At 43.3% G+C, this 20,641-nt stretch overlaps 1 protein-coding gene across 5 annotated transcripts in view; it reads right to left on the bottom strand.

Annotated features, from left to right (window-relative positions):
* The window catches only part of CUNH19orf44 (chromosome unknown C19orf44 homolog), a 119,086-nt gene that overhangs the window by 17,717 nt on the left and 80,728 nt on the right, over positions 1 to 20,641 (bottom strand). For 3 of the 5 annotated variants that reach the window (XR_012252327.1, XR_012252329.1, XR_012252324.1), the window contains exon 10: positions 13,165 to 13,538. Coding sequence is in view for 1 of the 5 variants with exons in the window: in XM_073655197.1 (XP_073511298.1) it covers positions 13,497 to 13,538 (42 nt within the window). In the remaining 4 variants the exon portion in view is untranslated. Of the gene's footprint in view, positions 1 to 12,519; positions 13,539 to 20,641 lie in introns of those variants that run through there. The other 2 variants (XR_012252328.1, XM_073655197.1) reach the window with 2 other exon arrangements.

The following is a 20,641-nucleotide window of genomic DNA, read 5'->3' as shown; positions in this document are numbered from 1 at the left end:
CCCCTATCCCCATTGTTCTCATTTTAAGTATCAACCTTTTGTGTGGAACTGTATCAAAAGCTTTTGAAAAGTCCATATACACAACATCCACTGCATTTCCTTGGTCCAGTCCAGAACTTACCTCTTCATAAAAGCTGATCAGATTAGCTTGACAGGAACGGTCCCTTGTAAACCCATGTTGATATTGGGTCATGAGGTTATTCTTCTTCAGATACTCTAGTATAGCATCTCTTAGGAAACCATCTAGGATTTTCCCCACAGTAGAGGTTAAGATTACTGGCCTATAATTTCCAAGTTCGGTTTTTGTCCCCTTTTTAAATATGGGCACCACATTTGCTATACGCCAGTCCTGTGGTACAGACCCTGTTATTATCGAATCTTTAAAGATTAAAAATAATGGCCTATCTAGGACTTTACTTAATTCCTGCAGTACTCGCGGGTGTGTCCCATCCGGGCCCGGGGATTTGTCAACTTTAGTGATTTTTAGACGCCGCAGTACTTCTTGCTGGGTTAAGCAAGAGACATTTAATGGAGAATTTTTGTTATCACTGATCATGTTTTCTGTCATGCGATTTTCTTGTGTAAATACTGTTGAAAAAAAATCATTTTGCATATTGGCTTTTTCCTCATCCTCATCTACCATTTAACCCAGGCTATTTTTAAGGGGGCCAACACTATCATTTTTTTAGTTTCTTACTATTTATGTAGTTAAAGAATATTTTGGGATTATTTTTACTTTCTCTGGCAACAAGTCTCTCTGTCTAAATCTTTGCTGCCTTAATTTGGTTTTTACAGAATTTATTTAATTTTATATATGTATTTAATGCCTCATCACTACCTACTTGCTTTAGTTCTCTAAATGCTTTCCTTTTGTCACTTATTGCACCCCTTACAGCTCTATTTAGCCATAGTGGTTTCCTCCTATTTCTAGCATGTTTATTCCCATAGGGTATATATTGTGCACAGGTCCTATTCAGGATGCTAATAAAGGTCTCCCATTTGCTTTGTGTAGTTTTAGGTCTCAGGATATCGTCCCAGTTTATTGCACTAAGATCATCTCTCAACCGTTGGAAATTTGCCTTCCTGAAGTTTAGTGTCCTTGTAACCCTACATATCTTATTAAAGGATACATGAAAACTTATTATTTTGAGATCACTATTACTCAAGTGACCCCCAACTCGTATATTTGGTATGCGATCTGGCCTTTTGGTTAATATTATGTCTAGTAGTGTCCCCCTTCTTGTTGGGTCCTGAACCAGTTGTGAAAGGTAATTGTCTCTCAGTTGTCAAAAACCTATTACCTTTGCTGGAACTACAAGCTTCTGTTCCCCAATGTATTTCAGGGTAGTTAAAGTCCCATATAATAATGACTTCTCCTTGATTCGCTGCTTCATCCATTTGCTTTACGAGTATATTCTCCGCTGCTTCCATTATTTTTGGAGACTTCTAACAAACCCCTATTAGTAATTTATTATTTTTTCCCCCTCCCCTTATCTCCACCCACAGTGACTCTACATTTTCATTAGATTCACATACAGTACAGACCAAAAGTTTAGACACACCATCTCATTTAAAAAAAATTCTGTATTTTCAGGACTATGAAAATTGTACATTCACACTGAAGGCATCAAAACTATAAATTAACACATGTGGAATTATATACTTAACAAAAAAGTGTGAAACAACTGAAAATATGTCTTATATTCTAGGTTCTTCAAAGTAGCCACCTTTTGCTTTGATGACTGCTTTGCACACTCTTGGCATTCTCTTGATGAGCTTCAAGAGGCAGTCACTGGAAATGGTCTTCCAACAATCTTGAAGGAGTTCCCAGAGACGCTTAGCACTTGTTGGCCCTTTTGCCTTCACTCTGCGGTCCAGCTCACCCCAAACCATCTCGATTGGGTTCAGGTCTGGTGACTGTGGAGGCCAGGTCATCTGGCGTAGCACACCATCACTCTCCTTCTTGGTCAAATAGCCCTTACACAGCCTGGAGGTGTGTTTGGGGTCATTGTCCTGTTGAAAAATAAATGATCGTCCAACTAAACACAAACCGGATGGAATAGCATGCCGCTGCAAGATGCTGTGGTAGCCATGCTGGTTTAGTATGCCTTCAATTTTGAATAAATCCCCAACAGTGTCACCAGCAAAGCGCCCCCACACCATCACACCTCCTCCTCCATGCTTCACAGTGGGAACCAGGCATGTAGAGTCCATCTGTTCACCTTTTCTGCGTCGCACAAAGACACGGTGGTTGGAACCAAAGATCTCAAATTTGGACTCATCAGACCAAAGCACAGATTTCCACTGGTCTAATGTCCATTCCTTGTGTTCTTTAGCCCAAACAAGTCTCTTCTGCTTGTTGCCTGTCCTTAGCAGTGGTTTCCTAGCAACTATTTTACCATGAAGGCCAGCTGCACAAAGTCTCCTCTTAACAGTTGTTGAAGAGATGTGTCTGCTGCTAGAACTCTGCGTGGCATTGACCTGGTCTCTAATCTGAGCTGCTGTTAACCTGCGATTTCTGAGGCTGGTGACTCGGATAAACTTATCCTCAGAAGCAGAAGTGACTCTTGGTCTTACTTTCCAGGGGCGGTCCTCATGTGAGCCAGTTTCTTTGTAGCGCTTGATGGTTTTTGCAACTGCACTTGGGGACACTTTCAAAGTTTGGCCAATTTTTCGGACTGACTGACCTTCATTTCTTAAAGTAATGATGGCCACTCGTTTTTCTTTACTTAGCTGCTTTTTTCTTGCCATAATACAAATTCTAACAGTCTATTCAGTAGGACTATCAGCTGTGTATCCACCAGACTTTTGCACAACACAACTGATGGTCCCAACCCCATTTATAGGGCAAGAAATCCCACTTATTAAACCTGACAGGGCACACCTGTGAAGTGAAAACCATTTCCGGTGACTACTTCTTGAAGCTCATCAAGAGAATGCCAAGAGTGTGCAAAGCAGTCATCAAAGCAAAAAGGTGGCTACTTTGAAGAACCTAGAATATAAGACATATTTTCAGTTGTTTCACACTTTTTTGTTAAGTACAGTCATGGCCAAAAGTATTGAGAATGAGACAAATAGTAATTTTTCCAAAGTTTACTGCTTCATTTTTTGTAATGGCAATTTGCATATACTCCTGAATGTCAAAGAGTGATCAGCTTAACAGCAATTACTGTACTTGCAAAGTCAATATTTGCCCAGAAAATGAACTTTAACCCCCAAAACACATTTCAACATCATAGCAGTCCTGCCTTAAAAGGAGCAGCTAACATCGTTTTAGTGGTTGATCCATTAACACAGGTGTGGGTGTTGATGAGGACAGGGCTGGCGATCAGTCAGTCATGATTAAGTAAGAATGACATCACTGGACACTTTAAAAGGAGGCTGGTTCTTGGTATCATTGTTTCTCTTCAGTTAACCATGGTTATCTCTAAAGAAACACATGCAGCCATCATTGCACTGCACAAAAATGGCCTAACAGGGAAGAGTATCGCAGCTACAAAGATTGCACCTCAGTCAACAATCTATCGCATCATCAAGAACTTCAAGGAGAGAGCTTCCATTGTTGTCAAAAAGGCTCCAGGGCGCCCAAGAAAGACCAGCAAGCGCCAGGACCGTATCTTAAAACTGTTTCAGCTGTGGGATCGGACTACCAGCAGTGCCGAGCTTGTTCAGGAATGGCAGCAGGCTGGTGTGAGTGCTTCTGCACACACTGTGAGGCGGAGACTCTTTGAGCAAGGGCTGGTTTCAAGGAGGGCAGCAAAGAAGCCACTTCTCTCCTGAAAAAACATCAGGGACCGACTGATATTCAGCAAAAGGTACAGGGAGTGGACGGCTGAAGACTGGGGCAAAGTCATTTTCTCTGATGAATCCCCTTTTCGATTGTTTGGGACATCTGGAAAACAGCTTATTCGGAGAAGAAGAGGTGAGCGCTACCACCAGTCTTGTCTCATGCCAACTGTAAAGCATCCTGAAACCATTCATGTGAGGGGTTGCTTCTCAGCCAAGGGAATCGGCTCACTCACAGTCTTGCCTAAAAACACAGCCATGAATAAAGAATGGTACCAGAATGTCCTCCAAGAGCAACTTCTCCCAACCGTCCAAGAGCAGTTTGGCGCCCAAAAATGCCTTTTCCAGCATGATGGAGCACCTTGCCATAAAGCAAAGGTGATAACTAAATGGCTCATGGAACAAAACAGAGATTTTGGGTCCATGGCCTGGAAACTCCCCAGATCTTAATCCCATTGAGAACTTGTGGTCAATCATCAAGAGACGGGTGGACAAACAAAAACCAACAAATTCTGGCAAAATGCAAGCATTGATTATGCAAGAATGGACTGCAATCAGTCAGGATTTGGTCCAAAAGTTGATTGAGAGCATGCCAGGGAGAATTACAGAGGTCTTGAAGAAGAAGGGGCAACACTGCAAATATTGACTTGCTGCATTAACTCATTCTAACTGTCAATATAACCTATTGGTACTCATAATATGATTGCAATTATATTTCTGTATGTGATATAAACATCAGACAAACACTAATAAAAACCAGAGGCCAGTAGATCATGTGAAAATATAATTTTGGTGTCATTCTCAAAACTTTTGGCCATGACTGTATATAATTCCACATGTGTTAATTCATAGTTTTGATGCCTTCAGTGTGAATGTACAATTTTCAAAGTCAAGAAAATACAGAAAAATCTTTAAATGAGAAGGTGTGTCCAAACTTTTGGTCGGTACTGTATATTCTCACGCAAGATGGATTTTAAGGATGAATTTATATATAAACACACACACCACCCCCCTCGCTTGTTTGTACGGTCATTTCTGAACAGACTATAGCCCTGAAAATTAACTGCCCAGTCATGGCTCTCGTCAAGCCATGTCTCAGATATCCCCACCATGTCATAATTATTTTCCAACAAAATTAATTCTAATTCCTCTATTTTGTTGGTGAGGCTTCTGGCATTAGCGTACATGCATTTTATGTATCTCTCTGTACCTCAATTCCTTCTTACTATATTGACTGTTCTAACCCCACCCCCAATTTCTTTATTTGTGCCCAGGTCACTATCTGCACTATCTTCCCCACCTATAAAATGAATACCCTCCCCCCCAATCCCTAGTTTAAACACTCCTCCAACCTTCTAGCCATTTTCTTCCCCAGCACAGCTGCACCCTCCCCATTGAGGTGCAGCTCGTCCCTGACGTAGAACCTGTAGCCAACTGAGAAGTCAGCCCAGTTGTCAGTAACCCAAACCCCTCCTTCCTACACCAATTCCTGAGCCACTTATTTATCTCCCTAATCTCCCGTTGCCTCTTTGGCGTGGCACGTTGTACAGGCAGTATTTCAGAGAATACCACCTTGGAGGTCCTTGCTTTAAGCTTGCAGCCTAATTCCCTGAAATCATCTTTAAGGACCTTCAACCTACCTCTAACTTTGTAATTTGTGCCAATGTGCACCATGACCGCTGGGTCCTCACAAGCCCCTCCCAGCAATCTGTCAACCCTATCAGCGATGTGCCGGACTCGAGCGCCAGGTAGGCAGCACACTGTTCGATGATCCCTGTCTTTGTGACAGATTGCCCTATCTGTTCCCCTAATAATTGAGTCCCCCACTACCAGCACCTGCCTGGCTTGCCCTGCTCTCCTATTACCCCCTTACTGGAGCTGACACTCCTCCGGTTTTCAGAGGACATGCCTTGCTGCAGCAGTGCTACCCCTGGACTGACACCCCCCTCATCTGCCAACTTTGCAAACTTATTGGGGTGTGCCAGGTCAGGACTAGCCTCCCTGGCACTCTTCCCTCTACCCCCCCTTCTGTCACCCAGCTAGCTGCCTCACTGTCCTGCAGCTCCATACTACCACCCTCCCCCACAGCTACCCCAGTGAGCAGCTGCTCAGTGAGCAGCAAACTCCTTTCCATATTGTCTATGGATCTCAGTGTTGCCAGCTGCTCATTTAGATTGAGTACCTGGGCTTCCAAACGCACAACGTGCACACATCTCGCACAGCAGTATGCAAACCCGACCGGCTGTTCAAGGATTGCATACATGTGGGCAAGATGCACACTGGATATCATTGTCAATAATGGAGCTCATTTCCTAATGGGGATTGCACTAGACAGAAATGTTAAGTAAAAAGAAATGTAAAGAATTAATAAAATACAGCCAGCAATTCAATCCAAATTCCTCCCTTCCCAACTCCCTGAATCCAAAGTCACTGAGTCACAAGTTACACACTTACTTACGCTCCAGTCACACTCAGCTCGTTCACAATCGCTAAGGAAGATGATTTAAAGAGATTTTTTTTTTTTGTTTGTTTTTTCCTTTAGCAGCGATCCAACCTACTGCTCAATGCACTTCCAAAGGACTGGAAGCCCCAACCAGCTGCCACTTATAAACCCTTAATTATGACCCCTCACCCTTAATTAACCCCTTGTGAGTATAGCTACACCTCAGGATTTAAGTGCAATGTAGTTAACCCTTAAACACACAGGTAGTAAAATAAGAGACTGTAAAACTGTAGAGAAAATAGGTTTTAAAAAGCCCAATAAAATTAAACCGGTAGAAAAGCACGCAGCAGTTCACAATTCAGCAACTCACAGCTATTCACACACATTTGCTGCAGGATTCACAAATACCTCTTCACTGAATCACAAGTCACACACTTACTTCCGTTTGCACTTACGCTCCAGTCACACTAAGCTCGTTCACACTCGCTAAGGAAGAAGAGCACCAGCGTCTCTGCCTTCTGCCTCCCTCCTCCGGCCGAGTTGCCGACTCACCGCAACAGCCCCCGTCACGCACTTCCTGCTCCGGCTGCTGATGCTTGGGGTGTGTGCACTGCACACAGATCCCCAGGCAATGTGCTTAGGGCACTCGCCTGATGGGAGGTGCTTGTGCAACGTTGTAAGTCTGTTCCTAACACACTTGTCAGTTATCAGATCCCAGTGCTCATATTCCTGTATATCTGCTGGTATATCAGCCGTGTCCACCTGCCTGTCAGTACATCAGTCGTACCCACCAGCACCTGTCAGTCAGTGCATCTGTCACGCCTGCCTGTATAACAGTCGTGCCCAACATTACCAGCCTGCCTGTATATCAGCCGTACCAGTCTGCACCTACCTACCTGGCTACCATTCGTGTCCGCCAGTACCTGCTTGCCTGTGTGTCTGTCATGCCAGTCACTATACTAGCGGTGCCAGCCAGTCTACCATTCCTGGCCGTCTCTGCTTCCTGTCCCTTGGGGGTCAGCTGCCATCCACCCGAGGTCAGTCCCGAAGTAGCACCTGGTCCCGCCTCCCTATCCCTAGTCTCTCCTCGGATCGCGGTATCGTCAGCCGCCGTGCATCCGAGGTTGGACTAGGTGAGGCTCCTAGTCACACCCCTCCGGGCTCTCCTCGGATCATGGCACAGTGGTTCCACCACCCAGTCCGTTACATATATGAAGCTGCATGCTTGGGAGAGCCACCGACCAGTCCGTTAATTATGGTATGATCTCGGTCTGATTTATACAGTGCTGCTCACCATTATTGGCACGCCTTAATTTTTTTCATAGACTGTACAATATCTTCATAAATAAATGGAGATGTACCAAAGTTATATATTCAGGATTTTTTAATTAGTGGTCCAAAGTAATAAAACAATAAAACATTGTTTTTCAAGTTCCATGTTGCAATTTCAAGAAAAAAACAGAATAAACAGCATGTGCAGCAATAAAGGCAACCCTAATTAATACTTGGTTGCACACCTTTTGGCATAGCTGAACGCCTCCAAATGTTTCTTGTAGCCATATATAAAGCTTCTTGCACTTCTCAGCTGGAATTTTCTCCCACTCTTCCTTTGTAGTTTGTTCAAGCTCTTGAATGCTTGCAGGGTTCTTTTTCCCAATGGCAGATGTCAGCTCACCCCAAAGATTTTCAAAGGGATTTAGGTCAGGACTTATTGCTGGCCATTTTAAAACAGTCCATGTTTTCATTTTCAACCATTCCTGTGTACTTTTGATGTGTGCTTTGGGTCATTGTCTTGCTGGAGGACCCATGATCTTCAATTCAAACCGAACTTTTCTTACACTGGGTAGTACATCTCGCTCTACAATCTCTTGATAATTCTCTGATTTTATGATTCCTGTGATATGGTCAAGGCCTCCAGTACCAGACGCAGCAAAGCAACTCCACAGCATTATGGATCCTCCACCATGCTTAACTGTTGGTAAGGTATTCTTTTCCTTATAAGCTTCATTGCACCGCCTGTAAACAAACTGTTTCTTTGCATTGCCAAAAAGATCTATTTTTGTTTCAACTGTCCACAGAACATTTTCCCAGAAGGATTGTGATTTGTCAAGGTTCCTTGGTAAAGATCAGTTGTTCCTTTCTATGTCTTTTCTTCAGCAATGGTTTCTTCCTTTGCCTTCACCCATAAAGCTCTGCTTGGTTTAATATACGACTTATGGTACTTGTTGAAACCATGACCCCAGACTGATCCAGATTGGCCTTCGGGTCTCTGGATGTTTGACGTAGTTTTTTTTCCACCAAACATCGAAGACATCTCTTGTCAATTTTCCTCTTTCCCCCACGTCCAATGAGGTTGTTGACAATTCCATGCTTGGCAAACTTCTTAACAACATTGCGCACTGTTGAAACTGGGATACCAAGGTCTTTGGAGATGGCCTTATACCCTTTGGAAGTCTTGTGTTTGCTAATGGCAGTTCTGATGTCCTCAGGCAGTTCCTCTATCTTACTCATTGTCTCAAAGAAACAGGGCCTACCATGTGACTTTAAAACACTGAAGTCATCATTCATTGGCTAATTCATGTCACATGGGCACCAACAATTACAGGTGAATCTCTTTTGTGATTTACCACAGGCGAGTCAAAATGTGTTTCCATACTAAATTGATGTAAAGGGTGCCAATACCAGTGTCACTGCAAGCTTTAGGTTTTTCTATTTTTCTCTCCCATTGTTTTTTGTTTTAAATTATTGTTTATCATTTGCTCTTTTGTATTTAACAAGAGTGCTCTATACAAAAAAAACTGTTACACTAGATTAATTTTTTTCAGGAGATATTCCACATTATGTACATAAATTCATGGGTGCCAAATAACGATGAGCAGGACTGTATGGTCATCTGACTGCGCCCTAAATCAAACAAATAAAACCTCACTCAAACTCAGTTGCTTGTGTGGAAGAGGAAACGGATTGTCAAATACCGGAGAAGATAACACAAACTGCAATGATTGACCTTATGCTACCCTGGGTGCAATCACAGAGAAGGGATTACTCCATATGTCCCATATGTTTGAGAGGTTTTGCAAGCCGCCTCGATTTTGTAGACATTCTTCTGATAAGCAAATTCAGTTTACCAAGTGAATCCATTCCCATTTTATTGGTGAATGGTCTCCCATCCATTGTAGTGCTATTGTTTTCCTTGCTAAAAAATAAAGTTTCACAGATAAATATTTTGGTGTGATGTTGCTAGGTTGGATTGTCTAGTTGCATGGGAGCACTAGAGAGGTTAGAAAGGATACTATGTCAAACTAAAAGGATTGTATACTAGGGCAAGACCAAATTAAATGCCAAAATTCTCCAGAAACTTGTAGTAAAGAAGCAGCCAGCTCCAGATGAATGGATTTAGAGTGGCATGTCATACACCTGTTAGGTGTAATGTGTAGGTGTCCCAGTAGTTTTGTCCATGTAGTGTCACACTTACTACATGTCATATTGCCTTTTAAGTCCTCTCTTCAGACAGCCTTAGAAACCCCCCTGCATTAATCCATCGCTAACCCTACTACTTTATAAACTAGCACAGATGTAGAAGCTGGTTATGACTACCGTGCACTAGACAGTTTTAGCTAAACAAATATCACTGAGGCATAACCAAGGTCTTCCATGTTTATTTGTCCTTCTAAACTAATTTTTTGATGGACTATACAAATAATACTTTAAATGTGCTCGACTTGACAAGATGGAAAAACACTGCAACAATGCAGCTAAACGTTTTTGTAGCGTTTTATCAGTGTTTTTTTTGTGAAGAAAACTAACTTTATTAAACATGTACTGTAGACAAATCACAGAAGTAATCCGGCTAAAAAAAATAGTGGCAAAAAAACGGCTGTTTTGAATGCAGTGTTTTTACTGCCAAGAGAGCAGGTTTTGGCGGCTGAAAAAAAATGCTGCAAAAACGCAACATGTGAAAATAAACTAACATTTATTTATAGATTATAAATAGCTGTGGACAGGTGCAGAAGTCTCATTGAAAGTTGCAGAAATTATTTGCAGTGATTACCTGATAAGGTTATGCGACAAAATATTACGTTAAAGGAAACCTCATTTTTGTCTGGGCGTAACAGGCCCCCAGAGTTGATGCGCAAGGCCAGATTAGAGGCTTTGTGATGACGGAGCTTGGAGAATCAATAACGCACACACAGATTCCGCTTTAATGAAATGCGGGCAGGGTTTATATACACCCCTGGCAGAAAGGGCTTTATGCCAAGAAGCAAGCAACTGTTTTGTGGGATTTAGAGGTAGATGTGTCTAGGTGTCTGGTTCGAACCAGTTACTCAGGCACTTGGGATATGTAGTGGGGGGTTCTGTGTAAAAGTGCTACATGATAAATTTAGAGCATAAAATGGTGACTGAGAAGACAAAATGGATCCTGATCTCCCACAATAACAGAACATTTATTTTGCTTTACATTCAGCAGTATCACAATCGTCACACGTTATTTGGATGAAATAATCAAGAGTTAACCAGTTTTCCAAACTTACATGTACACTAAGAATTAGGCTAAAAAAAAAGGTAAGGGATACCCCAAAACTAGTCCACAGACCCATACAATGCCTCTGGCTTGAGCCACTTGTCAAACTTTGGCTGACAAAACGCCAAAGGAAATGTTCACACAGGGCATGTTTGCAGCATTGTTCCCAACATGAAAACTACAAGTGTTGTCAGGAAAAATGCTGAGTATATTACAACCCCTGGCAAAAATTATGGAATCACCGAGCTCGGACGATGTTTAAACAACTGAATGATGTTGTTGAAAAAAAGCAGATCACGGACATTGCACAAAACTAAAGTCATTTCAAATGGCAACTTTAGGGCTTTAAGAAACACTAAAAGAAATCAAGATTAAAAATGTGGTACTCAGTAAGGGTATTTTTTTTTTCAGACCAAGTAGAGGGAAAAAAAGTATGGAATCACTCAATTCTGAGGACAAAATTATGGAATCATGAAAAATAAACACACAAAAGAACACTCCAATAACATCACTAGTATTTTGTTGCACCACCTCTGGCTTTAATAACAGCTTGTGTCGCTGAGGCATGGACTTAATGAGTGACAAACAGTACTCTTCATCAATCTGGCTCCAACTTTCTCTGATTGTGGTTGCCAGATCAGCTTTGCAGGTTGGAGCCTTGTCATGGACCATTTTCCTCAACTTCCACCAAAGATTTTCAATTGGATTGAGATCCGGACTATTTGCAGGCCATGACATTGACCTTATGTGTCTTCTTTCAAGGAATGTTTTCACATTATCATCTTGAAAAATGATGTCATCATCCCCAAACATCCTTTCAATTTATGGGATAAGAAAACTGTCCAAAATATCAATGTAAACTTGGGCATTTATTGAAGATGTAATGACAGCCATCTCCCCAGTGCCTTTACCGGACATGCAGCCCCATATCATCAATGACTGTGGAAATTTGCATGCTCTCTTCATTCATCTTTATAAATCTCATTGGAACGGCACCAAACAAAAAAGTTCCAGCATCATCACCTTGCCCAATGCAGATTCGCGATTCATCAGTGAATATGACTTTCATCCAGTCATCCACAGTCCACGATTGCTTTTCCTTAGCCCACTGTAAGCTTGTTTTTTTTCTGTTTAGGTGTTAATGATGGCTTATGTTTAGCTTTTCTGTATGTAAATCCCATTTCCTTTAGGCGGTTTCTTACAGTTCGGTCACAGACATTGACTCCAGTTTCCTCCCATTCGTTCCTCATTTGTTTTGTTGTGCATTTCCTGTTTTGGAGACATATTGCTTTAAGTTTCCAGTCTTGACGCTTTGAGGTCTTCCTTGGTCTACCAGTATGTTTGCCTTCCCATGTTGTTTGTAGTTGGTCCGGATTTTAGACAACTGACTGTGAACAACCAACATCTTTTGCAACATTGCGTGATGATTTACCTTCTTTTAAGAGTTTGATAATCCTCTCCTTTGTTTCAATTGACATCTTTCATGTTGGGGCCATGATTCATGTCAGTCCACTTGGTGCAACAGCTCTCCAAGGTGTGATCACTCCTTTTTAGATGCAGACTAACGAGCAGATCTAATTTGATGCAGGTGTTAGTTTTGGAAATGAAAATTTACAGGGTGATTCCATAATTTTTTCCCTCTGCTTGGTCTGAAAAAAATTACCCTTACTGAGTACCACATTTTTTTTCTTGATTTCTTTTAGTGTTTCTTAAAGCCCTAAAGTTGCTATTTGAAATGACTTTAGTTTTGTGCCATGTCTGTGATCTGCTTTATTTCAACAACATTAAACGACTGAATGAACATCCTCTGAGCCCGGTGATTCCATAATTTCTGCCAGGGGTTGTATGTGGGTTTTTCATGCAGAAAGGCTGCAACTACACAATGTATAAAACATACCCTTAGGCTACGTTTCCACAATGAGCTTTTGGTGAGTTTTTGATATTGAAGATTTTCTGCAAGATTTATGCACCCATTAAGTAAAATAAGTTACTTGCATTTTTTTTTGAAAATAAACGGCATAAAAAAAATTCACAGAAAACTCATTGTGGGAACGTAGCCTAGAAGTCCATTGAGACAAGGTGCTTTCAGACCATAAACAAGCATCAATTAACTATATGCAACTCAATCTGTGCTCATTTATTGGGACAGCTGGAGCCGTTTGCTTATGAGTAGTTGGATAAATAGCTATGGACGCGAGCAGAAGTCTCATTGAGAGTTACAGAAATTATTTGCAGTGATTACCTGAAAAGGTTGTACAACTTATGTAACAAAATATTAAGTTAAGGGAAACATCATGTTTGTCCAGGCAATTTATCTTAGTTTGTATTTTTTATTTTTTCTGCTGAACTACTATTCAATAGTATTGTCTGATTCTCATTAGTTGCAATTTAAATTTACTGAATATCAACTTACTTTTGTCAGTCTCAAAGTGACCATTGTTAGTTTTTCTTACTTTAACATGATGGTACGAAAAATTTTGGCCACATGTGTACGAATCTTCTGTTTGAGACAAAGTGCAGATCAACAACTCTGGTTCCAAAACCAACCCTGCAGAATACTATTAGTATATGAATGGAGAAAAGACAAAATAACTGAAGTCAGTAGAAAAACAATGTCAAAAAAATAGCAGCCAAATTTGTTATCTTATGAGTCACTGTCATTAGAAAAACTTTACATAAAAGGTTATGTTTTGAATTTATCCAAAGATCTCCGGTCCTGGTCTCAATGTAGAGAATGTGATCCACTCAACTCCTCTTTTGGCCTCCCATCCTCTGCTGATGAATGTACTGGAAAAAAAAACAAAAAAAAACATAGAAGAGTGCTGAAGCTTGTTCAGGATCTGCTGCCTAACGCCTTCCCGATGTAGACCATTTTTATTTTTGTGCTCTTTTTTTCATACCCTTCTTCCAAAAGCCAAAACTTCTTAATTGTTTTCGTTCATAACCATATGAAGCCTTAATTTTTTGCAGAATGAGGTGTAGTTTTGAATGGGATCATCTATAATATCCCTCTGTCTGAAGCCTTTATAGACTGCGCAAGCGAGACACGCCTGCGCAGTCCGGCTCCAGACAGCAGAACGCATGGAGCAGTTACAGGTAAGAGGAGTGTGTATGGCGCCGGAAATCGCGGTATGAGTAGGCACTGAATGCATACTGCGATCTCCGGCGCCATACTTATATAGTTACCTGACCGGGAGGAACGTTGCCGCGGCCCCTCTCTTCTCGCCGGAGACCGGGGCAGGAGTGAAGGCGTCGGAATCGGCGCATGCGCATAGCGCTATCCGGCGCCATTTTACTGAAGACACATTTGCAGTGTGTCTTCAGCAAAATGGCGCCGGACAGCACGGTATGGGTAAGCGCGTACTCTGGCGCCACACTCCTCCCCCGGCCTCCAGCAGAACAGGACACAGCAGCGCTGGAGCACAGGGAAGAAAGGCAAGATAAGTGTTTATTTTTTTGTATGCGTGCAGCGTGAAAGGGATGAGGGGGCTGCACACACCAGGATTGGGGGATGAGGGGGCCACGCATACCAGGATTGGAGAATGAGGGGTGCCATGCATACCACAATGAGGGATGGGGTGCCATGCATACCAGGATTGGGGATGAGGGGTGTCATGCATACCAGGATAGGGGGATGAGGGGGCGACACATACCAGGATAGGGGGATGAGGGGGCGACACATACCAGGATAGGGGGGCGACACATACCAGGATAGGGGGATGAGGGGTGCCATGCATACCACAATGAGGGATGGGGTGCCATGCATACCAGGATAAGGATGAGGGGTGCCATGCATACCACAATGAGGGATGAGGGGGCCACACATACCAGGATTGGGGGATGAGGGGGCCACACATACCAGGATTGGGGGATGAGGGGGCCACACATACCAGGATTGGGGGATGAGGGGGCCACACATACCAGGATTGGGGGATGAGGGGGCCACACATACCAGGATTGAGGGGTACCATGCATACCAGGATTGGGGGGTGAGGGGACCATGCATACCAAGATTGGTGGGTGAGGGGGCCATGCATACCAAGATTGGTGGGTGAGGGGGCCATGCATACCAAGATTGATGGGTGAGGGGGCCATGCATACCAAGATTGGGGGATGAGGGGTGCCATGCATACCAGGATAGGGATGAGGGGTGCCATGCATACTAGGATAGGGATGAGGGGTGCCATGCATACCAGAATGAGGGATGAGGGGTGCCATGCATACCAGAATGAGGGATGGGGTGCCATGCATACCAGGATTGGGGATGAGGGGTGCCATGCATACCAGGATTGGGGATGAGGGAGCCATGCATACCAGCATTGGGGATGAGGGAGCCATGCATACCAGCATTGGGGATGAGGGAGCCATGCATACCAGCATTGGGGATGAGGGAGCCATGCATACCAGCATTGGGGATGAGGGAGCCATGCATACCAGCATTGGGGATGAGGGAGCCATGCATACCAGCATTGGGGATGAGGGAGCCATGCATACCAGCATTGGGGATGAGGGGTGCCATGAATACCAGCATTGGGGATGAGGGGTGCCATGCATACCAGGACAGGAATGCAGGGTACCATGCATACCAGGATTGGGGATGAGGGGTGCCATGCATACCAGGATTGGGGATGAGGGTGCCATGCATACCAGGATTGGGGATGAGGGTCCCATGCATACCAGGATTGGGGATGAGGGGTGCCATGCATACCACAATGAGGGATGGGGTGCCATGCATACCAGGATTGGGGATGAGGGGTGCCATGCATACCAGGATTGGGGATCTGGGGGGGCCATGCATACCAGGATTCCGATGAGGGGTACCATGCATACCAGGATTGGGTACCATGCATACCAGGATGAGGTGCGTCATGCATGCCAGGATTGGGATTAGGGGTGCCATGCATACCAGGATTGAGGGTGAGGGGTGCCATGCATACCAGGATTGAGGGTGAGGGGTGCCATGCATACCAGGATTGGGGGTGAGGGGTGCCATGCATACCAGGAATGGGGGTGAGGGGTGCCATGCATGCCAGGATTGAGGGTGAGGGGTGCCATGCATACCAGGATTGGGGGTGAGGGGTGCCATGCATACCAGGATTGGGGGTGAGGGGTGCCATGCATACCAGGATTGAGGGTGAGGGGGTGCCATGCATACCAGGATTGGGGGTGAGGGGGTGCCATGCATACCAGGATTGGGGGTGAGGGCAGCACATATCAGGATGGGGGAACAGGATGGGGACAGCACAAATACCAGGATGGGAGACAATATACCAATAAAAAAGCTTGTCACCTGGGCGTAGAACGGGCTCAATAGCTAGTTTATTTTATAATACAATGTAATGAAAAAGAGGAAAAATTTAAAGTGCAGTGAAATAGTGGAAAAAGTCCAATTCTGACAATGTTTTATTTTTTTTGCAGCGTTCATGTCAGTAGGATTATGGCAATACAAAAAAAAGAAAAAAAAACTATACAGGTTAAGCCTGAGTTCACACGATGCGTTTTTCATGCGTTTCCGCGGCGTTTTTGCAGTTGCGGAAACGCATGAAAAACGCATGGTAGAAGGGCAGCAATGTTCCCCAATTGAAATCCGCATGTGCTGTGCCCATGATGCGGATTTTTCCGCAGCGTAAACGCTGCGCTCAAAAATCCGCAGCATGTCAATTAATTTTGCGGAAACGCTGCTCTTTTACCGCCATTGACTTGCATTAGACCGCATGGAATCCGCATCACTGTATATGTTGATGCGCTTTTCATGCGGTCTAATGTGCGGATGGTACCTGGGTGTGGAGGAGAGGACTCTCATCCAGACCCAGGTACCATTTAAAAAAAAAAGAATAAAATAAAAAAATATATATATGCTCACCTTCTGACGGCCCGCGCAGCGCTCCTGCTTGATTCCCCGCACTTCGCGGTTGAATGAAGAAGGACCTTCGCTGACGTCAGTGTCATGTGACGGGTCACGTGACGCTGACGTCGGAAGGTCCTAAAGTCTTCACTGCCGGCAGCCGGGACCGAGCGAAGCCGGACACCGGGGGCCATCAGAGGGTAAAGTATATATTTATTTTTTATTTTTTGACATTCACACACTATATAAATCCATGCCGGTTGCATGGATTTATATAGTGTGAAGTTGACAAGCACTTTCCAAGTGATGCTAAAATCGCTTGGGAAGCGCTTGTCAACCCGCATGCGGAAATGAAAGTGAAGACCGCTTCATTTCCGCATGTCCCTGGCAGGAAACCGCATGTACAATCCGCATGCGTTTTTTCCTGCCAGAGAGATGCAGAAACGCTCAGGAAAAAATCCTGAGCATTTCTGCATCGTGTGCACATACCCTAACGCTAAACAATGCAGTTGCAATGGAGATTCAATTTAGGGAATGTGCACACGCGGCATACCCGCAAAGCTTCCAAGGAAAATGCCTGTGGTGTTTTTTCACCTCGTTTTTGCAGCGGTTTTGCTGCTGACAGTTTTTGCTTGTAATGTAAACTCTGCCACCCAGAGTATGAACATGCTACGTCTTTTAAATGCTTTCCAAGTCTGAAGCGGTAAAAGAAGTGACAAAAGATGGAACATGTGCACAGCAAGTTGTCTTTACATAACTGTTCAGATGTTCACTCTTTGTAGTAGTTGTTGTTTTGCAGATTTTCTAGGTGGGTTTCAGGTGGAATCTGCCTGAAAAAGACATTGTATGCACATACCCTTATTCTTTCTTTATGGAATTTTGTGTATGGGTTAAATCATTTTGATAAATTGTATTTTTGCACACTTGACAATACAAAATATGATTTTTTTTTCTTTATTTCTATATCGGGAAAAGTCAGGTGATGTTTTCAGTAATTTTTAATGTTTTTAAAAAGATATTTGTTTACTTTTATCTTATTTTTTTCAGTTACCCTAGAACCTTTGATCGTTTGCGATTTTTATTATGTTTTGCAAAACTGAAGTATTGTTGCAGTACATAGTAAAAGCAATCAATCTCCTATTACACCCAGTCATAGACCAGGCTCATAGAAGAACAAACACAATAGCGACACATTGGGAGGGGGGGTGATGGAAGCCGAAACGGATGACCCACTGGCTCTGCGTCACTTAAGAGATTGACAGAGACATTTCAATAGTTAAACAGCAGTGATTTAATTTGGCAGGTATGAAGTGGGGTCAGCGTCTGAGTCCGCTCCATTCACATGCACCCAAAGAGTGACACACATGTAAGTCACATGTCAGGAAGGTATTAAAGTATTTAAAAGGTATAATAATACTATAGCTATTGTCTAAACATACTACAATTGTAAAAGCCCATCAGCTGGAAGTAGTAGTGGGTCTACACAGGGTCAGAGTACCCATCACCAATCTGGGACTGCCTTTTTATTTAATAAAGCAGTGGGCAGCCCAAGATCAGGGGATTTTTCAGATGTAATCCAGTAACAAAACCTTTGAGAAGTAACCCTAATGTCCCATGAAAGAGCCCAACTTTCAAGCAGTCGGACCCAAACATCCGGACTGTGGGATCCCAACATATAGAGCGAACCCACAGCCCTCCACTGCTGCGCTAGCTGTGGAATAGTAAGATCTCGCTCTTTTCAGTAAACCAGCTCTGCCGCAAAACCTTCTTAAGCCGTTACTGAATTGAGAAGTACACACATTAGAGCTGGAGTGGTGGAAAGAGCGAGATATTGCCCTTTCACTGCAAAAGCAGCCGAGGAGGGTAATGAATCCTACTCTGCATGTTGGGATCCCAGAACCTGAATATTCGGGCACGACTTTTCTATAAAGTTGGGAACTTTCGAGGGACATTGGGGTTAGTTCTGAACTGTATTGTTTCTAGATTAGGTTTAGAAAAGTGATAATAAAAAATGCAAGGATGCGCTGCAATGCTACTCATATACAGTACAGACCAAAAGTTTGGACACCTTCTCATTTAAAGATTTTTCTGTATTTTCATGACTATGAAAATTGTACATTCACACTGAAGGCATCAAAACTATGAATTAACACATGTGGAATTATATACTTAACAAAAAAGTGTGAAACAACTGAAAATATGTCTTATATTCTAGGTTCTTCAAAGTAGCCACCTTTTGCTTTGATGACTGCTTTGCACACTCTTGGCATTCTCTTGATGAGCTTCAAGAGGTAGTCACCAGAAATGGTCTTTCAACAATCTTGAAGGAGTTCCCAGAGGCCCTTTTGCCTTCACTCTGCGGTCCAGCTCACCCCAAACCATCTCGATTGGGTTCAGGTCTGGTGACTGTGGAGGCCAGGTCATCTGGCGTAGCACCCTATCACTCTCCTTCTTGGTCAAATAGCCCTTACACAGCCTGGAGGTGTGTTTGGGGTCATTGTTTTGTTGAAAAATAAATGATGGTCCAACTAAACGCAAACCGGATGGAATAGCATGCCGCTGCAAGATGCTGTGGTAGCCATGCTGGTTCAGTAAGCCTTCAATTTTGAATAAATCCTCAACAGTGTCACCAGCAAAGCACCCCCACACCATCACACCTCCTCCTCCATGCTTCACGGTGGGAACCAGGCATGTAGAGTCCATCTGTTCACCTTTTCTGCATCGCACAAAGACACGGTGGTTGGAACCAAAGATCTCAAATTTGGACTCATTAGACCAAAGCACAGATTTCCACTGGTCTAATGTCCATTCCTTGTGTTCTTTAGCCCAAACAAGTCTCTTCTGCTTGTTGCCTGTCCTTAGCAGTGGTTTCCTAGCAGCTATTTTACCATGAAGGCCTGCTGCACAAAGTCTCCTCTTAACAGTTGTTGTAGAGATGTGTCTGCTCTTTGAACTCTGTGTGGCATTGAGCTGGTCTCTAATCTGAGCTGCTGTTAACCTGCGATTTCTGAGGCTGGTGACTCGGATAAACTTATCCTCAGAAGCAGAGGTGACTCTTGGTCTTCCTTTCCTGGGGCGGTCCTCATGTGAGCCAGTTTCTTTGTAGCGCTTGATGGTTTTTGCAACTGCACTTGGGGACACTTTCAAAGTTTTCCCAATTTTTCGGAATGACTGACCTTCATTTCTTAAAGTAATTATGGCCACTCGTTTTTCTTTACTTAGAATTTGTATTATGGCAAGAAAAAAGCAGCTAACAGTCTATTCAGTAGGACTATCAGCTGTGTATCCACCGGACTTCTGCACAACACAACTGATGGTTCCAACCCCATTTATAAGGCAAGAAATCCCACTTATTAAACCTGACAGGGCACACCTGTGAAGTGAAAACCATTTCCGGTGACTACCTCTTGAAGCTCATCAAGAGAATGCCAAGAGTGTACATAGCAGTCATCAAAGCAAAAGGTGGCTACTTTGAAGAACCTAGAATATAAGACATATTTTCAGTTGTTTCACACTTTTTTGTTAAGTATATAATTCCACATGTGTTAATTCATAGTTTTGATGCCTTCAGTGTGAATGTACAATTTTCATAGTCATGAAAATACAGAAAAATCTTTAAATGAGAAGGTGTGTCCAAACTTTTGGTCTGTACTGTATGTGCATTACAGAGTGGGCTGGGGCATGTGGAGAGATCAGGAGCCGAGCCTGCTCCATACATGTTAGGTGGCAACTGTGTTATACAGCTAGCACCTTCTTCCAAGAACAACAATCGAAGCTTGCTGCAATCACTGCTGTTTAAACCTGTTTATGATACTCAGTCACTGACAGAGGCCTTTAAAGGGAATCTGTCACCAGGTTTTTGTTATTCAATCTGAGAGCAGCATAATATTGAGACAGGAGCCCTGAATTCAGCGATGTATCAATTACTGGGCTGCTCGTTGTGTGACTGTATGCCATCTGCCCACTTTGATAAAAATCACAGTTTTATCTACAGGAGATTAACACTAGAGGACTTGTAAACATGTTGCCATGTAGTCCTCCATAT

This window comes from Phyllobates terribilis, unplaced genomic scaffold (genome assembly GCF_046119375.1).
Source record: "Phyllobates terribilis strain yellow unplaced genomic scaffold, ASM4611937v1 Scaffold_1__5_contigs__length_1240528914, whole genome shotgun sequence".
NCBI classification, from domain to species: Eukaryota; Metazoa; Chordata; class Amphibia; order Anura; family Dendrobatidae; genus Phyllobates; species Phyllobates terribilis.
The sequence above is the reverse complement of the archived record's forward strand: the minus strand, read 5'-3'. Positions and strand labels throughout refer to the sequence as shown.